General features: G+C 33.9%; 3 protein-coding genes across 3 annotated transcripts; 1 reads left to right on the forward strand and 2 right to left on the reverse strand.

Annotated features, from left to right (window-relative positions):
- The first annotated feature begins 4,614 nt into the window (after positions 1-4,614).
- Positions 4,615-6,719, forward strand: LOC18109226 (acetylajmalan esterase). Its single transcript, XM_006387437.2, has 5 exons — positions 4,615-4,894; positions 5,000-5,224; positions 5,578-5,729; positions 5,919-6,192; positions 6,496-6,719. Exons 1-5 carry the CDS (start codon positions 4,615-4,617, stop codon positions 6,717-6,719), a joined length of 1,155 nt encoding a protein of 384 aa, XP_006387499.1.
- Positions 6,720-8,844: 2,125 nt separating this feature from the next.
- Positions 8,845-13,949, reverse strand: LOC18098330 (phosphoribosylamine--glycine ligase). The gene is made up of 5 exons (XM_006384984.3): positions 13,767-13,949; positions 12,792-13,158; positions 11,263-11,636; positions 10,464-10,994; positions 8,845-9,449 (listed from the first exon to the last, which is right to left on the reverse strand). The coding sequence occupies exons 2-5, from the start codon at positions 13,054-13,056 to the stop codon at positions 9,033-9,035; spliced, it is 1,587 nt and encodes a 528-aa protein (XP_006385046.2). The 5' UTR covers positions 13,057-13,158; positions 13,767-13,949; the 3' UTR covers positions 8,845-9,032.
- A 2,841-nt stretch (positions 13,950-16,790) lies between these two features.
- On the reverse strand, positions 16,791-18,911 carry LOC18098331 (uncharacterized). Its single transcript, XM_024599819.2, has 6 exons — positions 18,552-18,911; positions 18,423-18,482; positions 18,217-18,329; positions 18,062-18,130; positions 17,243-17,294; positions 16,791-17,114 (listed from the first exon to the last, which is right to left on the reverse strand). The coding sequence occupies exons 1-6, from the start codon at positions 18,894-18,896 to the stop codon at positions 16,989-16,991; spliced, it is 765 nt and encodes a 254-aa protein (XP_024455587.2). The 5' UTR covers positions 18,897-18,911; the 3' UTR covers positions 16,791-16,988.
- Positions 18,912-20,164: the final 1,253 nt, after the last annotated feature.

Below are 20,164 nucleotides of genomic sequence, written 5' to 3' on the forward strand. Positions count from 1 at the left end.
TCTCCAACAACATAACTAGAACTGCTTTTCAGAACCACAGCTGTTGGATGATTAGATTATACTATGGACATGATTCCCTGCCACACACTAGATAATCGCTGCTTTTTAAAAGTTGGAATCCCATTCTAAAAGTCTGGCTGATATGTTTTGCAAATCAAATCTTTCCATTTGTCATTGCTAGGAATACTCAGACGCCATAACCACTTAGATAACAGTGACTTGTTCTTTAGCCAACAAGGAACCAATTCCTAATCCTCCTCTATCTTTCTCCTTGGTAACAATCTGCCATGCACTAATTAACTATTTTAATATGGTTAGATATTCAATCCGTACAATAATTTCATTATAAGAGATTTACCAATATCCTTTAACGTTAACACGCTCGATTCTAAGATTTTTGTTCAATGATTGTAAATTAGGATACCCTAGCTACTTAATAGGTGGATAATATACAAGTAGTTTAGCTCAGGAGCATAGTTCTCGGATTCTGTCCATCTAAAAAAGAATTTGAGTTATTGGTCTAACTAGAGGCCATCAGATTAACCTGAATTAATTATTTTTATTAAAATAACTTTGTTTTTCCTTTTAATTTCATGAAATTAATTTAATGAAATTTAAATCAAGTTTGACTAGATGAATTAAATCTTTAAAATCTAACTAGATTTACAGGTTTTACTAGTTTAATGTTTTTTTTTCTAATTTGATTTGAAATATAACTGAATTAATTAATCCATTAGAGATGTACTAGCAAAAGAATGAGGTAAGAGATTCCATCATGCCGGCCCTGCAGTATCCTTGCGGGATACAAAACAGGTCTACTTTTCAACAATCATACTAGCAGAAGAATGTTGATGCAGTAGCCGAAGGTGAATCTAGCTATCGTATGACACCTGAACTGATACAATCAATGGTGGAACTAGTGGGTTAATATGAAAAGTTTTCTGCTTTTTGAGTCGACCAGCCTCGTCAACAAGCCTACGAAAGTACGTGGAACTTGTGCCCATCAACATCATGGATTCATATAGAAACGTTTTCTGCTTCTTGAGCACTAGGCAAGATTTTATAATAATAAGAAATCATATTTAATATCATTCTTACAAGCATGAGATGCGATAATTAGCATTCATCAATCACAAATAACCACACTAATTACTCACAATTAATTAAGTGACTATGTACAGAAACACCAACTTATTTCAAATCACGGCATCTATTCTTGGACCAGCCAAATCTGGTTGATATGCTTGTGCAAGCCATAAAACCGATTCATACACCAACAGTTTGAGTTGTGTTGTGATCCCCACCTCCTTGATCAGTAGAGTTGTGATTTGTAGAAACTCTGTTCATTGATGGAGAAACCTGAAATATTATTGAAAAACAAAAGAAAAAAAAACCTAATTAATAATCATCTTAAACAAGGTTAAAAAATATATGTAAAATAGTTATTAAACACCGTCTAATCTACTATTCACGAAAATTAATCAACCTATATTGACCCTGCCAACACTATGGGCTAACTCGCGACTGAATAACTCAATCAAAATTTAATTTAATTTTTTAATATTTTTTAAAGCAATATCATTTTGATTGACCTCAATTAACTCCTCCATTCATCCCTTGAGCTGGAATAAACCAGGTTCAATAAAAAGAACGATAAAAATTACTTTATCTAATATATAATTTGTAGTAAATGATGGATGTAGTGTTTTTAATAATATATAAAACAGAAATAAAATTCTGAAAGCAAACACATGCCATGCTATATGCCTGGATATGAGCCTCCTGATGACGACTTGATCGATGGAAAACATTTGGGATCAGGTCTCGAGCTATCTCTGAGATAGCTGCGATGTCTAGCAAATGACCAAGAATTTGCTGGTAGGATCTAAGGAGTGCCTTCACAAGTATGAGAACTCCACATAAAGCCAATAGAAAGTATCCAAAAGGAGGGGCCAGTATCAACAGGAGTAAATCACAAGTAAGAACTCCAGAAAGGAGGGAAATGTATTCAAGCGTGACAAGAAAAAGTGTTTCCAGCAGCTGGTGGGCTCGTTGTAATAGAGCTATCAAAGCTGTTGAGTAGACAAAGGAGGTCACAATGTAAAGCAATATAATAGTACCATGTTCCTCAAAAAGGGACATTCCTTTGTTTGGATATTTCAGCTGAAGAAGAGCTAGCAACACGAAATTGAGAAAGCACATAGCAGCATGCATGGCGGTGGTGGAACTCATGATCAGCTCCAGCAGTTGCTCTCTTGCCTAACCAAAACATGAACATGAGATCTTAATTGCTTTAGATCATGAACAAAACAAAGAATATTACAAATTAATTAATGAATATTCCCCACAAACATGGGATTACATGCCTGCACATTTACCATATTCTTCAAATTCTTCCTTTCCCTTCTCTTAAGCCAATTCTCTCCTTCAAAAGTGAATTAAGGATTCAGTAAGTTCTAGGATATTTAACATATGAGAGCTAGATACAAACAAAATGGCTTGTGGTGGTGCACTCCATCTTGCCAACCTCATGATGTCTGGATGAGGTGATAAGCCCTTTTATCTCCACATTTTTTTAAACTGAGAATGCCATGGCGTAGGTGAGATAAGAAGAATTTGATAAAAAGCAGTGATCTTTTATATAATGCCTTTCCTCTTTCCGAGTAAAGATATGTTTAACCTATAGCTTTACCTAATAAACTTAAAGAAAGATGTGGTTGACAGGCTGCTATATATTGCCGCATCTCCCACCAATATTTGTTAATTTCAGGAAACTGCTGGACTTATAACTCAACAGTACAAAGTTGTAAGATCCAATCAATATTCAAACACTTGCAGGCAACATGAAAATACCTGCATTAGCGAGGTGGACCAGTTGCTTAGTTTCTTTTGAGAGGGCTAATTAAGCCGCACAACCTTTTGATTTCCCAAAATTATTCTGTAAAACAAAATTAAATAGATGCAGCACTTATCAAGAGAGAAACTGGGTCATTTGTCCTATTTCTTAGTCCATATCAACATTTGATGTTTAAATTTGAACAGAAGGACTTCATCAAATAACAAAGTGCATGTGGCATAGTTATGGAATCTGGTTTGAGGTTTTATCCGGGTTTAGAGCTCAGATTGGGCTAATCCATGGGTTACCAAGTTGATTATTTTGTTCAAAACAACATCAATATAAAATATCATTATAGTTCTTTTTTAGAGTTGACTAAATTAATTTTGGTTGGGTCAATTGATTGATAGATCAACTCACTAGATTACCCTAATTTAACTAAGTCAATATCTAAAACAGTTTGAAGAGAAAACATGACCGGGTCAAGCTTCAAGTTTTCGATCAACCCACTAGAACATGTTTTTTTTTAATAACTATATATCTAGGATGGTTTTATTAAAAAATTAACTGACATATTTTGTCCATGCCAAGGCTTGAAGCCCGAGCATCAGTGAAGCCATGCGTGTGACTTAAGGCCTAAAACACATTTTATTTAGGCGCTCTATTCTCTAAAAACTTAAGTGTTATTTGGAGTAAATTTTAACTTTTTACATTCTCGCTATATAAGCAACTATAAAAACTTGTTTCTTTCTTACATTCATGGGATAGTCTTATAAGTTCTTATTATTATTTCTCCAAAACAAGCTGTCAACCATGGTTTTTTTAGACTAATTTCTTATTCACTTATAATTTATTTAATCATGTGAATAATTCATGTTAAAGAACTTATGTTGAACAATAAATCCCAATGAAATTTTAACCTGAAAAATAAGTGGACTTTATTTTTAATTTGACCTCAAATGTATTGATTTTGGTCAAGATTTATTTATTTATTTTATCTTGTTCTGCTTCACATTTTCCCTAGGATGGTTTATTTAACTTTTTAAACAGGATCTCAAGGTATTTTCTTTTTCTCCATCCCTTTCCCTAGACTAATTTGATTGTTAATTCAATGTTTCACAAATTCAAAATCTATACTTTGAAGTGAAACTTTAGGGTTAGAAATGTCATGTTTGTTTTGCTTCAAATCTTTGCTGCCATAAATAAACTTCAAATTTCATACAGCAAATTTCATTAGTAGAATGCAAAGGATAACAGACATGAACCAAATTTAGTTTGGTGTAGCCAACCATTTTATGCTACAGGACACTAGTTTGATTCTCACGCTTCTATATATACAGCAAAAAATGACATACATTCTTCCCAAATTAGTAAAAAATAATTTATTACCTCTACAATTTTGATCTACAATCTGTCAGCTACCTATAAATAACATGTTCTTATGATGTATAACAAATAAAATAATCTGATGAAATAAAAAAAACAGAAATTACGTACTTCCATTCCTAAAAGAATGTTGATAAGATTTTTTTTTTTAATAATTTTTGTTTTAATTTGCTGGCTAGATTGCTGGTTGGAGCTTGTTTGAGGTGGAGCTTGTGTTTTTTTTTTTTTTAGGTATTTTCTGTTTGGATTTTATTATCCTTGTTCTACTAGGCTGTATTCAAGTGGTTTCTTATTTCTAATTTTAACCTCTTAGTCTCCATTATATATTTCCCTCCATTTCATGAGAAAAAAACAAAAAAGAAATATCAAGAACTACCAATTTCCTTGAAGCCATGGCCATCAGATTTCTGGCTTTGTTTCAAGTTCTTATTATCTATTCTACTTTTCTTCACATCATTCTTCCTCAGAATTCATGCAATGCATCTAATATAGTACCCAAACTTAAGCAATGTGGATTTGATGCAATATATAATCTCGGGACTTCAATTTCAGATACAGGCAACTCAGCCATAGATAATCCTTCTATTTGGCAAGCCATGTTTCCTTATGGAAAAACCATTAACGAAGCAACTGGTAGACCCTCTGATGGACTGTTAATAATTGATTACATTGGTGAGCAAACAATCTTCTTCTTTCTCTGTGTTTTACGTAACAATTATTACTTTTGAGAGTAAGGCTGGATTAATGCTATGAGAATTTTGCTTCCAAATTTTGCAGCAAGATCAGCCGATCTCCCCTTGGTCGTTCCCTATAAGAATTCTAGTGCATTACATTTGTCAACAAGTCGTGGAGTGAACTTCGCGTACAGCGGCGCTCCAGCCTTGTCAGAGGAAGCTCTTGCAAAAAAGAATATCACCCTAGATTGGGCAAAGCCTACTCTCAGTGTACAACTTGGATGGTTGGATGATTATTTCAAAGGATACTGTAATAATGTCAAAGGTGGTTAGTGGTTACTATGATATACTTCCCACTCATCATATCATCTATCTAGTTATTAAACTCATCACAACCTTTCATATCGATACACTAACTTGTCGATCTTAAACTTGATCTGAACTATATTTTATTTTTATTTAATTTAAAAATTAACCTGATCAAACCTAGATTAACCTAGTTATCATACTCAATCAATTCAATTGACTAAGTCAAGTTCGAGTAAGAACTGGTCAGGTCAGCTTAGTATTTACAATTTCAATCTCATATGTGTTTATCTTAGTGTTTACAGATTCCTCTATTTAATAGAACTGAAAGAAAGGCCTATAAATTTTAATCTTACACTTTGTTACGTTTGATAGACTGTAAGGAGGCAGTCAGCTCGTCACTTTTCATGATAAATTTCGGAACCAACGACTATGGTTATGCATTCAGCCAAAATCATAACATTGAAGAGATAAAGAAGAATGGCTTGGTGTCTGACGTTGTGGAGGCTATAAAACAAGCTCTTCAGGTACCTTAATATATATTTTTCCTTTTGTTTTAATTAATTACTTATCAGAAACAAGTTAATATGTTTTTTTAAAAAAAAAGAGCCTTTTTGTGATCATTGAAAATTAAATCAAACGTTTTGAGTTCTCAATCCTTGATTATTTTATCTTATTTTGTGGTAAATAAATTATGTTGCTTTAATTGGCTACAGAAAATCATTTCCCAAGGAGCTAGAAAAGTCCTCGTCTTTGGAGTAGCCCTAGATGGGTGTAGACCAATCTCAGTAACTATGGAATCTGCTAACAAATCTGCCACTTATGATCGATTTGGATGTGTAAAAGACAACAATGACTTCTGCAATTACCACAATGTTCTTCTTCAAGAAGGCCTTAAGGAATTAAGAGAGCAACATCCTGATGTACAAATAGTATATGGTGATCTTTACAATGCAATGCAATCGATTTTGGATAACTCCCAATCTCTTGGTGAGTGCTTTTTCCCCTTCATACACAATTATGTATTTTAATAAGAGAGTGTTTGAGTGTGTGGTAGTGGTTGCGGTTCAAAATGTTTTTTGTTCGGAAATACATCAAAATAATTTTTATTAATTTAAAAAAATTATTTTTAACATCAGCACGTCAAAACGATTTGAAAACATAAAAAAATTAATTTTAAATAAAAAAAATCATTTTTAAAAAAAACGCTGCAACGAGTAGGATTCAAATCAAATTAATTTGTTCGGATATAATATGGTTCTCACATGTTTAATTACTTCTTGCAACGTGTAGGATTCAAATCACTGACAGAAGCTTGTTGTGATGTCGATGTCGAAATTAAAAAGAAAGCTGTCTTGTACAAAGATAAACTCTGCGGAGCTCATGGTACCATAGTTTGCCCTAAGCCTGAAGAATATGTCTTCTGGGATAATGGACATTGTACTCAGAAGGCAAATGAGCAGCTGGCCGACTGGATCATTCAAGACATCTTCCCCAAGTTTCAATGCAATGCTTGACATATATATAGTTCAAGTATTATTCAAGATGATTTGAAATTCATGTTCTTGCTTCTTGTATCTTGGTTTCCTTTCTATATAATTTGTTTATTTTCATGATTCTTATATGTTTTGATCAAAACACTTTCTTTCATATAACTTCATAACTGAAACTCTAATGACAGACAATAAAAATATAAAATTTCGACTCTCAACTAACTCTCTGAATATTTGGAACCAAAACCATGCTTAAGAATCAAGAACATACACTAATAAAACAGAAAAGGCATCAAACATCGACGGCCACCTTTTGAGAGAATCTAAAACTACCTTATTTTATCAAAATCAATCACAATCATATTGTCTTAATACTTAGTAACATCAACAGCAACTCCAAACAAGATTTAAATAATAAATAGTGATGCAGGCAGAAGCTAAATTGAACAGCAATAGCATAAAAAACACAAGAATTTAATAAGCGAAAAGAGTTGCAGATATGAACCCTAAATTCGTAGGTTCATTCTTTGAAATTTAGATATATGGTCGATGTTTTTTTAAGAGGTTTACAAGATCTTTAAATAGGTCAGGAAAACCTGTCTTTACTAGAAAACAACCTAAAATCCAAAAATATTAGGGAAATTAAAACAAAACCCAAAATAAAAATAATAAATCCTAGAAATCCTAGAAAAACAAAAACAAAATTAGCCCAAATAGCACCTTTTGTGCCTAATTCTAGAAGATCCAATAGTCCGATAAGCAACATAGTGACTTCCTATAAGATAACTTCTTGTAAAATCACCTGGAAAAATTTAAGTATAATCCAACAATCAAATTTGTTGTTATCTCAGTTTCAAGGATCTAACAAAGTTTGGCACGACCAAGCTTTCTCTTGGGCTCAAACCTATCCCACTGGCCACCCATATAGTCTGTTTGGATCAGACCCTTATTTAGTAGTGTCAGATCCTCACTCAAATACTCAGAACCTTTAGTTTCTCCAAGTTTGGTTGTATCATTCTCCCCAGGTTGAAAAGAACTCATCCTCGAGTTCTATTATTTTTTTTCAAATAAGGTGTCAAGTGATAAACATTAAGGACATCAGAAGTTTTTAGATGGCTATGAAGGCAAAGAGAATCCACTAGAAACTTATCACAAGTAAGCACTGCTCATACTAAATCACCAACTCCAAACCCAACCCTTCTGATACAGGGCTTTATACTTCAATTTGTTGTCATTGAATTGTCTTCTTGATATGCTCATAAATACCATACAAGTAATAAGTCGTACCATCAGCTTGAACACTCAGTTATCCAATACGAGGGATAGGCATCAACTCCAGCACTCCAAAAGGGTTCTATCCATAGACAATCTTGAATGGACTTAGTTAGATAATTCAATTCCAAGACCTGTTATAAGCAAACTCTGCTTGCGGTAAAGCCAAATCCCATTGTTTCAACTTGTCTCCTATTAAACTCCACGGTAAGTTACCAAGGCTTCAGTTAACCATCTCTGCCTGCCCATCTTTGTAAGGATGATATATACTACTAAAATTCAGTTGAATTCTCATCTTACCCCATAAGCTCTTCCAAAAGTTACTTGTAAACTTCAAATCAATAGAGAAAATATATGCAAGGCTGATTAAATAAGTCCTACTTGCTCAGAACATGGTTTGGCTCTATTTTTTCAATAAATGTCAAACTTTCATCGCGAGCTACAATGGATGGTGGAATCCTAAGAAGGTGAAAGTAGAGACAGACTTAAAGGGTGTTAGAAATGTGGTAGCCATAGTTTTTCAAAGTGTTTTTCACTTTGGATAACACTAACATGTTAAAACAATCCATAAACATTAAAGGAATTAATTTGAAGTAAAAAAATTAACAAAAACACATGTTAAATTCCACTCTCAAACACCCCTTCAATATTTGAGAGGAAAAGACAGTCTAGAACAACAACCAGTCGTGTTCTTAATAACACGGGAGGATTTCAATTGGTTTAAGAATTGGTGGAGGTGCAATGGGAGTTCAATCAGAAGACACTTCCTTTACTCAAGAAGTCACTTGCAACCTTACCGACCATTTTCAACTCTCTTGTTCGCTTGTTGCATGCTATGTTTTTAATGGAAAGAGCAGAATATACTGTTTCAAGAATATAGCGAAAAAGAAAACATAAATTACCTCAACAGTATTCCCATACCTTCAAGATCAATTACACAAACCGTTTTTTGGAATCTTTTTATGATTGATTGTAAGCCACCTTCATGTCATCAACTATTTTGGAATTCTTCAGAATACAATATTTGTGTTCTTGAATTTGGCTATTCAATTTTTTTATGTCAGTTTATTTTTTTGGAGCCAATTGCTTCTGAGGAAGCGCTCTCCACCCAATATCTCGCCGGTAGAACCCTCCTGGCCAGTTGATTTCCTCAACTGCCTGATAAGCTCTGTCCCGGGCCTCTTCAAGATCTCTTCCAGTGGCAGTGACCCCAAGAACTCGGCCCCCAGTAGCAATGAAGTTGCCGTCTGAGTTCAAGGCAGTTCCGGCATGAAATATCTTAACTGTTGGAGCAACATTCTCAGCCTCCTCAAGGTTTTGAATCACAGTCCCCTTTTCATAGGACCCAGGGTACCCCTTGCTTGCCATAACCACCACCATGGCAGACCCTGGAGACCATTTCAGGGACACTCCACTTAGCTCTCCTCTACTAGCTGCAAGCAGGACTTGTGCTAGATCCGATTCCAAGCGAACCATCAACACCTGCACATTAATGCAAGAGAATCCCCCATTAGTTTTATGTCGCAACTATTGATATACCACACTTCCAGCAACTTTTGTGGGATAATCATGACAGCTAAAATCTGATGGCCAATTTATAGTGTGTTCAATCATGCACATGCACATGCACATGCACATGCACATAAAAGAAAATCAGCGCAACCTCCCCACTCATCATCGCCAATATAGATAACCCAACTGGATATTGCTTTAGTTTATGCATACAGTCATAATTTGAAGGTATGAAGAAACCATATCTGAATTACATCATGCTGTTTATTGATAATTTGAAACAAGTATTCAGGTTGACCCAATCACATCACAAACCTGTTAGGGAAAAAACCAAAAACCACGTCCTTTAATGATCACCTAAAATCTAAAAGTTTATGCAGTCAGTCACTGTTAAACGAATAATAAGACAAATGATAGAAGGTTTTCACCAGGAAGCAACAAACTACCAACAAGCTAAAAATGACCAAACTCTAAACTTTGATCCTTGAGCCCTGACGGGAACATATATTTTCCCAAACCAACAGTTTCAATAAAAACTCGTTTCCCCATCATTAGTAGCATAAAAGTGGTATAGGGCAGGATCTCAATCAAAATACAGCTTCTCCATGGGTATTTCACTTTAATCAAGCAGCAAATGCTGCATAAGACCACATCGGCACAACACTAATTCCAAAGACACAAGAATAACAACGAAAAAGAGACAAGAATATGGTGAGAGAAACTAAAAGAAAGCTAAATGGCCAGGGAAATAAGGACAAGCCTTCTGGGTTTTCCCTTTCACCATTTACTCTTACACATATATCCTAAGCCCACTCTGTGAGTAGTAGATACTGTAAACTAACAAGACATAAATAACCCAATAAATACAAGGGTCTAATGATCGCTCTTCCAAAAAATATAAATCAACATTGCAAATAATAATTCAGTTTCTCATGCAAGAACTGGGTTTATAATTTTGAATGCATATTACAGCCTGTATCTAACCTGACACTCAGGGTCGCCAAAGCGTACATTGTACTCAATTAGCTTAGGTAAGCCAGTCTTCTTCTCAATCATCAGCCCAGCATACAAAACACCTACAAACTTGCAACCCTCGGCTGCCATTCCCTTGACTGTTGGGTGAATTATAGTTTGCATGACCACTGACTGAAGTTCTTTTGTCAATACTGGTGCTGGAGAGTATGCCCCCATCCCACCAGTATTGGGACCTGTGTCTCCATCACCAACTCTTTTATGGTCCTGAGCAGATTCTAGAGGAATAGCATTCTCTCCATCCACCAGGGCAAAGAAAGACGCTTCTTCTCCTTCCAGAAATTCTTCAACAACTACGCAACAACCTGCAGAACCAAAAACACTCTTCACGAGCATTGAATCAACAGCTTCATATGCCTCCTCTAGTGTCATGGCAACAATAACTCCTTTTCCAGCAGCCAAGCCATCTGCTTTTATGACAATAGGTGCTCCCTGGTCCTCAATGTATTGCTTTGCAGAAGATGGATCTGTAAATGTTTGGTACTGCAACAATAAAGAAAGCTTTAATAACAGGGTTCCAGCAACAAAGAACTGGGAAAGCAAAGAGAGTGCCTTGAAACTTTTAGTCAGGTACGAATGAGAGGATTCCAGGCACACTATTTTGTTTCAATTTTTTTCATTTTCCAAGAAAAGAATTACTGATGAAACTAAGACTAAAAGAAAAGAAATGGCAATTGGAAATGTTCAGGAGAAGCAAGAAGGTTTTGAGTCTGCCTGGTAACTAAAACCTAAAGGGGTAAAAGGAATAAACCTTAGCAGTAGGAATTTTATATTTGTCGCACAAATTTTTCATGAAGTTCTTTGAACCTTCTAAAGCAGCTGCTTCTGCTGATGGCCCAAAAGTAGGGATTCCAGCTTTTACTAAATCATTTGCAAGGCCAGAAACCAAAGGTGCCTCTGGTCCCACAACAACCAGTCCAACACCCCATTTGCGGCAAAAGGAGATCACTGCTGAGCTATCAGAGATGTCAAGCTCTGGAATACAGGTAGCATTTCCAGAGTTAGAAATCCCTGCATTGCCAGGAGCACAGAAGACTGCATCACAGGAGGGAGATCGCTGCAAGGCATAGCAAAGTGCATGTTCTCTTCCCCCTCCACCAATAACCAACACAACCAACCTCTTTTCTGCAAAATTTGTAGGTGAAGGAGGATCAATAAACAAGAAAACAGTAAGACTAAAAATTTAACAACTATTTTAACCCAATTCTTTGTCTCCCATCTCAATAGAGAAAACAAAAACAAAAACAAAAACAAAAACAAAAACCTGTAGCAAAATATCATGGAAGTGTATGCAAAAATCAGTAAGATTTAAATGACTCCATGTACAAATAAAGAGGCAGTCTCAACTATGTAAGAAAGGAAAAATAACCATCATTGCAGCAGTAAAAAACTTCCCTACTTGATGACAAACTATTTCATCTCATTTATAACTTATTGCTAAACAAAAGAAGAAACTGATACATTTTCACGCAAGTGCCTCAAAAATAGATAGACCACCATGGAAATGATTCACAAGAAAAAACTAGTACCATGGTAGGAAAAAGGAACTGCATGCATAGTTTATGACAGGTATCGGCGACTGCTTTCACAATGGAGTTAACTTCCTAGGATTACCCGATAAACTTTGCAAATTTGAAGATGACATAAAAATCGGTGCTCAGAAGATCAACAAATAGGAACTTAAAATCCCCACTTCTCAGGTTTTAACCACTTACTCAATCTGACCTCAAAGTATCAAAGTTCCTACTCTTAAGTACAAACTTCAATTAAAAAAATGCAATGGAATATCATCTCAAAGTCCATTGATTGTTAATTTCTGCTCACAACATCCTCTCATCTTGTGAACAATAGCCACCTAGGCATGCTCAGCTACCCAGACAAAAATAATAGGTAAAAAAAAAGCTAACTGGATGATCAAAGAAACCAATAGGAAAAAAAAAAAGAGCAAGAAGAGGCAGTGGAAGTTGCAGCTGCACATCCTAAATGTAGAAAATTATGGAACTCCAACTCATACCAAAGGCAAAGGCAAGTACAACTTGAGAAAGTGATGATGTATATTCTTCATTCTATAAGTATACTAAAAATCCAAAGATAATTTAAGCATAAAAACAACAAAAACCAACAAAAGTTGCAACAGTGGGTCATTTATTTACCATCTTAAACTCTTTTTAAAAAGAAAACCCAACGATACTATGAAATGAAACATAGGAATACAAAACCAAAGACCATGTGAACAAATAGATGAACAGGAATAACAAAACTAAAATCATCAGTTCTTACCAGAAGCAATATTGCTGCCAGCACCAACTGAAACCGACAGCTCTGATTTCTGAGCAACACATTTGAAGACGATGGGAAACGATCTTAAGCCCTTAATTACATGGCATGAGTCCCAAGAGCTTTTGTTACCATAGGAAGTCAAGGGTCCCACAAAGCTTACCGAAGAAAACGAGCTGCTGAGGAAACAAGATTTCTTGTTTGAAGGCTGAAAGCAGCTATTGAGAAGTTTGAGAGAAGGTGGTAGGCTTAAGGTAGCACAAGACATGCTTCTAGCCCTCTGGATTCTAAATCATGCAGGTTTTGTTTAAACTCAATTTCCCCTACCCCCAGCTAGTATGGGATTAAGGGCTTGGTCATTGACGTAAAACTGCAAAAAAAAAAAAAATAGATGAGCATATGTTTAGATGCTTGGCAGAAAAATAAATAAAACGAGGGGGTGGTATTCCCCAATTAGATTTTGGGTTACCAAAAACCTAAGAATTGTTTTTCGTACTTCATTTCCCAAAAGAGATTGATATAAACAAGTACAGTGACACCATTGCTTGTTACATCTTTCGCGAGCTGGACAATTTGATAGCATTTACATCCTAAAGTTGTTAAGTCAAGACATGGAAGAGAACAGATGCTATGCTAAAAAGTACCACGTTTTGATTTTCCCAGAAACAACCGCAATCAAGGGCAGCCCTGAAGTAAATAGCTAGAGCAAACCAATTCAAAACAAAAACAGCACATGGACAAAAATGGCATACCAGAGCAACCCAGAATCTGATATGAAGAAATAAATAGCAATAATGTAAGGAACTGAACTAAAACGTTAATTACTGGTATTAAAAGAAGAAGCTAATAAACCCCATTAACACAAAAGCAGATGCTATGCAGCAGCAGAGAAGAAAACTGTAAAAAGAAGGAAAGGAAAGGAAAAGGCGAATCCATGTTAGAATAAATCAAAAGTTAACAAGTGGGACAGCTTTTTACCTCTTGAAATCGAAGGGAAAATAGACTTGTAGGGGGGGAGAAGAGGGTGGAGTGGACGGGGATGGGGAGTCAGCAGATTTTACGGAGCTGAGACAGAACCCCAAAGACACTTGAGGGTTTATGTGTTGTGTCGTTGTGTTTGTGTTTGTGTTTGTGTAGTAGCAAGTCAGTGACTCACAGTCCTGCCAAAATATAAATAGCGGCGAAATTTGGGTTAGAATTTGTGGAGTAACTACGAGGCTGTTTCGCATTTCGTTTTTACCTTTGTTAGGTTTTAAAATTGCGTTTGCATTGGGTGGGGGGGGATATATATATATATATATATATATATATGTTTTTGTATTTTTATAATGGGTTTGATTTATTAATATCAAAAAAAAATCTAAAAAAAAAATTAAAAATATTTTTGAGTAAAAATAACAATACCAAATACACTTTATGCTAAATCAAAGCCCTTAATTTTTCATTTCCCAATATAATTTATTTTGATCATACTCTCCAACCTCTTAATCAATAAGTATACATAAAAGGAGTAATTGTTTCATAGATTATTATGGATTGTTACAGGAAAATTATTATTTTATGTTTAAATGGGTTGCTTTGGTCTTTACTACTAGATCTTTGATCATTAAAAAATTATTTAGGAGTATTTAAGTATTTTTATTTTTACACAGTAAAAATATGTTTTTACCATTGAAATTAACAAAATCTAAAGTTGTTGACGAAGAAGGTTTTTTACTTTTCATTAACTTTTAAATGGTAAAAAAAATTCTTTATTCTATGATTAAAAATTATTAGGCTGCTAAGCAAGGGTTTTTTGGATTTTTCTATTCTTCATGTGTGGCAAAGTATGAATTTTACCTTAGAAAAAACAAAAAATAAGGTTTGTGTTCAGGGGTATATTTTTACTTTTACATGAGTTTTTTTGGGTAATTACCATGGTTATGGAGAGTGTTTTGATATTTTTTACATTTACTTTTTAATTTTTTAATTAAAAAAGTTGTTGCTGCATGTTAGGCACACACCAACAAGTGGATAGCATCTGCGCTATTTCGACACCACCCGATAGCCAAACGTGATCCTCCATCGTCTCTTTAGATGCGTCAATATGTTCTCTTTCATATGATATGGCGCGCGACAGTGTATGATGGTTGAATTATCACTGGTTATCATTTTTTTTCTTTCTTTTCTTTTTCCTACTAGATAAAGGGCACAATTTTTCTCTTTGTTTTTTTTTTTTTCAATTTCATTTCTCATTCTTTTTTATTTCTTATTTTATTTTTATTTTTTTTAGATCTTTTATTTTATTCAATTTAGTTATTCAATTACAATTTCTCACATATTTTTTTATTTTTTTCCTTATTCTTTTGATTTTTTATTTTTTTTTCTTGGTCTTTTTATTAAACAAAATTAACTTTAAATTTCATCTTTAATCAAAGCTTTATGAACATTGTCAAAAATTCACAAAAATATTTTAACAAGAATTAAGCAGGATGGATTTTATATATATATTACAAATAATTGAGCCTAGCACTATTATAAATCGACGAGGAACGGGACATACTACTATGCCTTGTTAATGAAAAATCTTAATTATCTAAAATTACAGCAACAAAAAAATTAATCAATTTTTTTCAATTCTCTCAAAAACTGGGATTTCTTGCCATTTTACTAAAGGCATGGGCAACCCTGGTTTGAGCCTCCAGGAACATACAGCGTGAAGGATGTCTTCCGCTAACTGTCCAAGCTCATTGCAACAGAGGCTAGGAGATTTCAGGGCATGCACTAGCATCAAACTATCTATTTCCAGCGTAACATCTGAGTAAGTTCAGACCATGTAAACCTGCCAAAGTGCCAAGGCTTCACCAACTTCCACAGAGACTGGTTTCTGCAAGGCTTTTGAAGCAGCTAGCATGACTTCTCCTTTTTCATTACGAATAATCACTCCCAATGGAGGAGGGTGTCAGCTTTTCTCAACTGTCTAGGGAGCACGAGCCATATTTCGGTTTTCAGAATCATATTCCTGGAACCATGCTAGATACCAGGCCATGCAATCTGCAGCTTCTGAGGAGTGATTCTCGAAGACAAGGAGATTTCTCTCTTCCCAAATATACCAGACAATACAAACCAGCATCTTTTCACCATCTACCTCTTTGGCCATATCCTGCAGCCACTTCTTTGTAGTGGGCAACCTTCCAAACCTTCACTGCCCAAGGACATTCCAAAGACATCTGGCAGATATGGTAGAAACCTGGACGTACTCCTTTCTTTCAAGGTTGCATTTCATGGGGAAGGCATCTAGACATGTTCTAATTGCTAACAAAGTTCAATTTCAATACAAAGTTCCACCATTGTCCTTCATTGCTAACAGAGGAGTTGCTGCTGTTCCTCTTCATTTCAAAATGACAAGCACTACAAACCGAAAAAATGTCATCGCTTATGAATCCTTTAAAAGTTATTTGGGAGTGGTTGCGGTTGTTTTTTAAAATGTTTTTTGTTAAAAAAATATATCAAAATAATATTTTTTTATTATTTTTTAAAAATTATTTTTGATATCAGTATATAAAAATGATTTGAAAACATCAAAAAAATATTAATTTGAAGTAAAATAAAAAATAAAAAAAAATCAATTTTTTTTAAAAATACTTTTAAAACACAAAAACAAAACGGATACTAGTAAATGAATTTGTCATTTTTGTTGTTAGAAAAATATGCTGCATTGATTGACAACTTATTTTTCCTTCAACAGGGCCTTGCAACGCAGCCCTCATCCCCTCATTATTTTGTGATGATAGGTTATTCTTATACTCACGAGATACAGAAGGAGCTTGGAAAGAGGAAGTTCAAGTCAGCAAAGTGGAAAGGAAGAGATGCAACAAGGAGAATCGATATTCATTGTTTAATATGCCGATTGTTTTTTCACAGATTCAACTTTCATATTTATTGTGATTTTAATGAAAATATATTTCTGATAAAAAAAAATACATGATAACTACTAGTACCAACAAGGCTAAAAGAAAGAACTTGAAAATGGAAAATCAAAATCTCTCATATAGAAATATACACAGAAAAGCCTTGAAGCATTCTCAAATGTCAAGGGCATAGCAACTTTTTCACTGCAACAAAATCTTCTCCTCTACATATGCTAAGTGAGACTCATGCATTACAGATTGCAGGAATTGAATCATCCCCTTCATTAGAAAATAATTGTGAACCATCAAATTATTCTGGATAAAAATCTATGTCCGCTGGTGGACCTCTTTGAAGTTTTTCTTGTAGATCTGATTGTTTTGGTAGTACAAGCTCAGTTCCCTCGCCAAACGTGGAAAAATATCTCTCTAAAACCATCTGCAACCAGAAAGGGGCAGTACATGAGAAAAAAGAAGATAGAGTTAGCAGAAAAATAGTGAGAACATCACAATATGAATACATCAGATATCCTTGACATGAAATTGAAATAAAATGTGATAGCGCACCACGGCAGCATAGGCATCGACTTTCTTTTGCCGAGTAGACTTGTTGAGGCCCCTGAAATAGTTGAGAAATAGTTGTCACAGATACAGGTCATAACTACTGAGAAATTTCTGTCAGCTGTAGAAACATTTGTTTGGCATACAAGTATCCAACAAGTAGGTACCATTATTTATAAATGCTTGTGCAATTTTTGCATTTCAGTGTAATAATGCAACCTTTAATTTATCAACCTGTATTTCTGCAAGGTAAGACGAAGCATCTCCCTTCAAATGTTAAAACAAAAACAAGCACAATAAGGTGTTATAAAGTGCAATCCCAATCACAACAATAAAACCTCAATTTGCATGTCAAACTTGAGATCAGTTCAAGAAATAAATTAGATCTTCTACACAATTATTATTTTTTCTTGATGCTTAATAATCCAAATAGATTAACACAAAGTGATGATATAAAAGAAGAAGAAAAGAAGCAACACACCAAGCATCTCATCTGTAACTTAAAAAATAAAGAACCTAATATATCATTATATACAGCAGAGAAGTCTAACATCCACCAAAAAATGACCCTTTCCTATCGATGATCGCGGTGATACCACCTTAGGAAACCTACCCTGCGCATTTAGATACCGGTCAACATGTAACAAACCAATTCATAACACATGCGACTCCCAAGAAAATCCAAACTTGCAAGCTATTCAAAGATATAGAACAATTTCACAAAGACGAGTGAATTTAACTAGGGCAGATAGCACAATGCTACATAACCGCAAAAATCTATCAAAAAAGTAGCACTAAAATAAAATTGTTTAAAGGAACAATTACATGTCAATCATTCGGTTAGTGGCTTCCGTTGATGTACCGTGTTCATCTTGTAGGTACACTCTCCAACCCCTGAATTTTAAAACTATGAATAACAATTATAATCCATATCTAAATGAACAGAAGCAGAACAAGCATAAAGACAGGTACAGTTTCACCTGTGAGCAGCTAGAACAGCAAACCTTCCAGCAACACTACGAACTTTGTTGGATTGTGGAGTTTCCTTACCATCCCAAGATTTTGGAAGCCCAATTATGAACTCATCTACCTCCTATATACAAACCATCATTTCCTTACACTATCATCAAAAACTAATACATGGGCCTTTTGTTTTTCGTAAGACAAGAAAACAAGAGATTTCTACCTCGTTTTCTGCAATTTCAAGAAGTCGAAGCTCAAGCTTTTGTCCTCGCAATTCCAAAACCTAAACATAACATTAATAAAACTCTAAATCTTCAAAAAAAAAAATACTAAGAATATATGGTAGTAATACCGTGAGAGGGCGAACGGTAAAGCCTTTGCTAAGGGCAACACCAGAGCGAGACAGTCCCAAGTCGACCCCTAGACTAAACCCTCCTCTCCACAGTGGGTCATTCTTCCGGCGAAGGGCATTGGGGGGGATTTCTTGAATGGATAACAGAGCCCTTAATCTTCTTCGGCATGGCTTATCACTATCAAGTTGAAGGGAAGACGTAGTGAAATTGGGAAATAGGAGATTGGTGGATGCCCTTTTAGAGAAGAAAGGCAACTGGTTTGAGTATGAGAGTGAACAAGACATTGTTTCCTCCTGCTCCTGGTATTTGGCTGGCCTTAGAGGATCAGTTTTTTCATAACTCATTTTTAAGTTTTTAACTTTTATTTTTTTTTATAAAAATTTTCATAAGAATCATTAAAGAGTTTTCCCCATAAAAAATCATTATTTTTCTAAATGTTAGTCATTTTAGAATATTTTTTTTTATTTTTTGCTATTTTTTATATGTTTTTAGGGAGTATTAAACAAGAAAAAAGAGAAAAATCAAGTCAAAAAATACAGAGAAGAAAAATTTAGTATAAAAGGAGAGAAAAATTGAGAAGTAGAAAATTTTGAAGAGAATATAAAAAGAGATTTTAATGAAAAAGTTAAATATCCTGGAAAATAGATTATTTTTATATGTTTGACAATATTATAGAAAATAAATTTAAAAATACTTTTTAGTATTTAATTATGTTATAAAAAATAAATTAAAAAATAATTTATTAATGTTTTAATTTTTTTCCTAGTTTATCTAACATATATATAACATTATATCAAATGTAACTATTTAACAATTTACAATAAAAAAATGAGATATGAAAGGAGAAATGATGGGAAAAAAATTATTATATCATATATTTACATAAAATTTATTTTATAAAATACAAATAATATACATATTTTAAATAAAATATTATAGATATATAAACTTGTTAAATATTTCTCAAGTAAAATCTATTGATATTTTTTATTTTTAAAATTTCAAAATAATTTTTTTTTTCATTTTGAAAAAGCCAAATTAGTTAATGGTAAGTAAGGGTTAGATATTTCGATTTTATTGGTATAAAGATTTTGTATTGGGGGTAAATAAATACAAAATTATTTTGATAGGTTTTTTATTTTTTTCAAGAGGGTTTAGGCAATTATCCCTTTAATATATATATATATATATATATATATATATATATATATATATTAAACACTTTAAGCTTATGTAAATAATATAAACACTTTACATCAAACATGGTTATGCATAAATATTAAGTCTTGATGTCATAGCCATATATATAAATTCAAATTAAGAAACATAAATATTTTTCACTAAATAACAAACATAAATATACTTGTTAAATAAAAAACATTGATTCTTTTATCCTAGTAAAATCATCTTAGCAGATAGACTTATACTAGTGTTGATTTATGAAATTTTGAACCCAAATTTTTATCAACGTAACATTTTATTCCATAAATATTTTTGCGAACACTTTATTTTGGACTAAATTATTAAAAGCATCACCAAGAGTACTCTCATCAAAACCTTAGGTTTTGAAATGTAAATGCTACCTCTCTAACTTTTCCAGATAACTTTTCAA

Source organism: Populus trichocarpa, chromosome 4 (assembly GCF_000002775.5).
Source record: "Populus trichocarpa isolate Nisqually-1 chromosome 4, P.trichocarpa_v4.1, whole genome shotgun sequence".
Classification (NCBI taxonomy): domain Eukaryota; kingdom Viridiplantae; phylum Streptophyta; class Magnoliopsida; order Malpighiales; family Salicaceae; genus Populus; species Populus trichocarpa.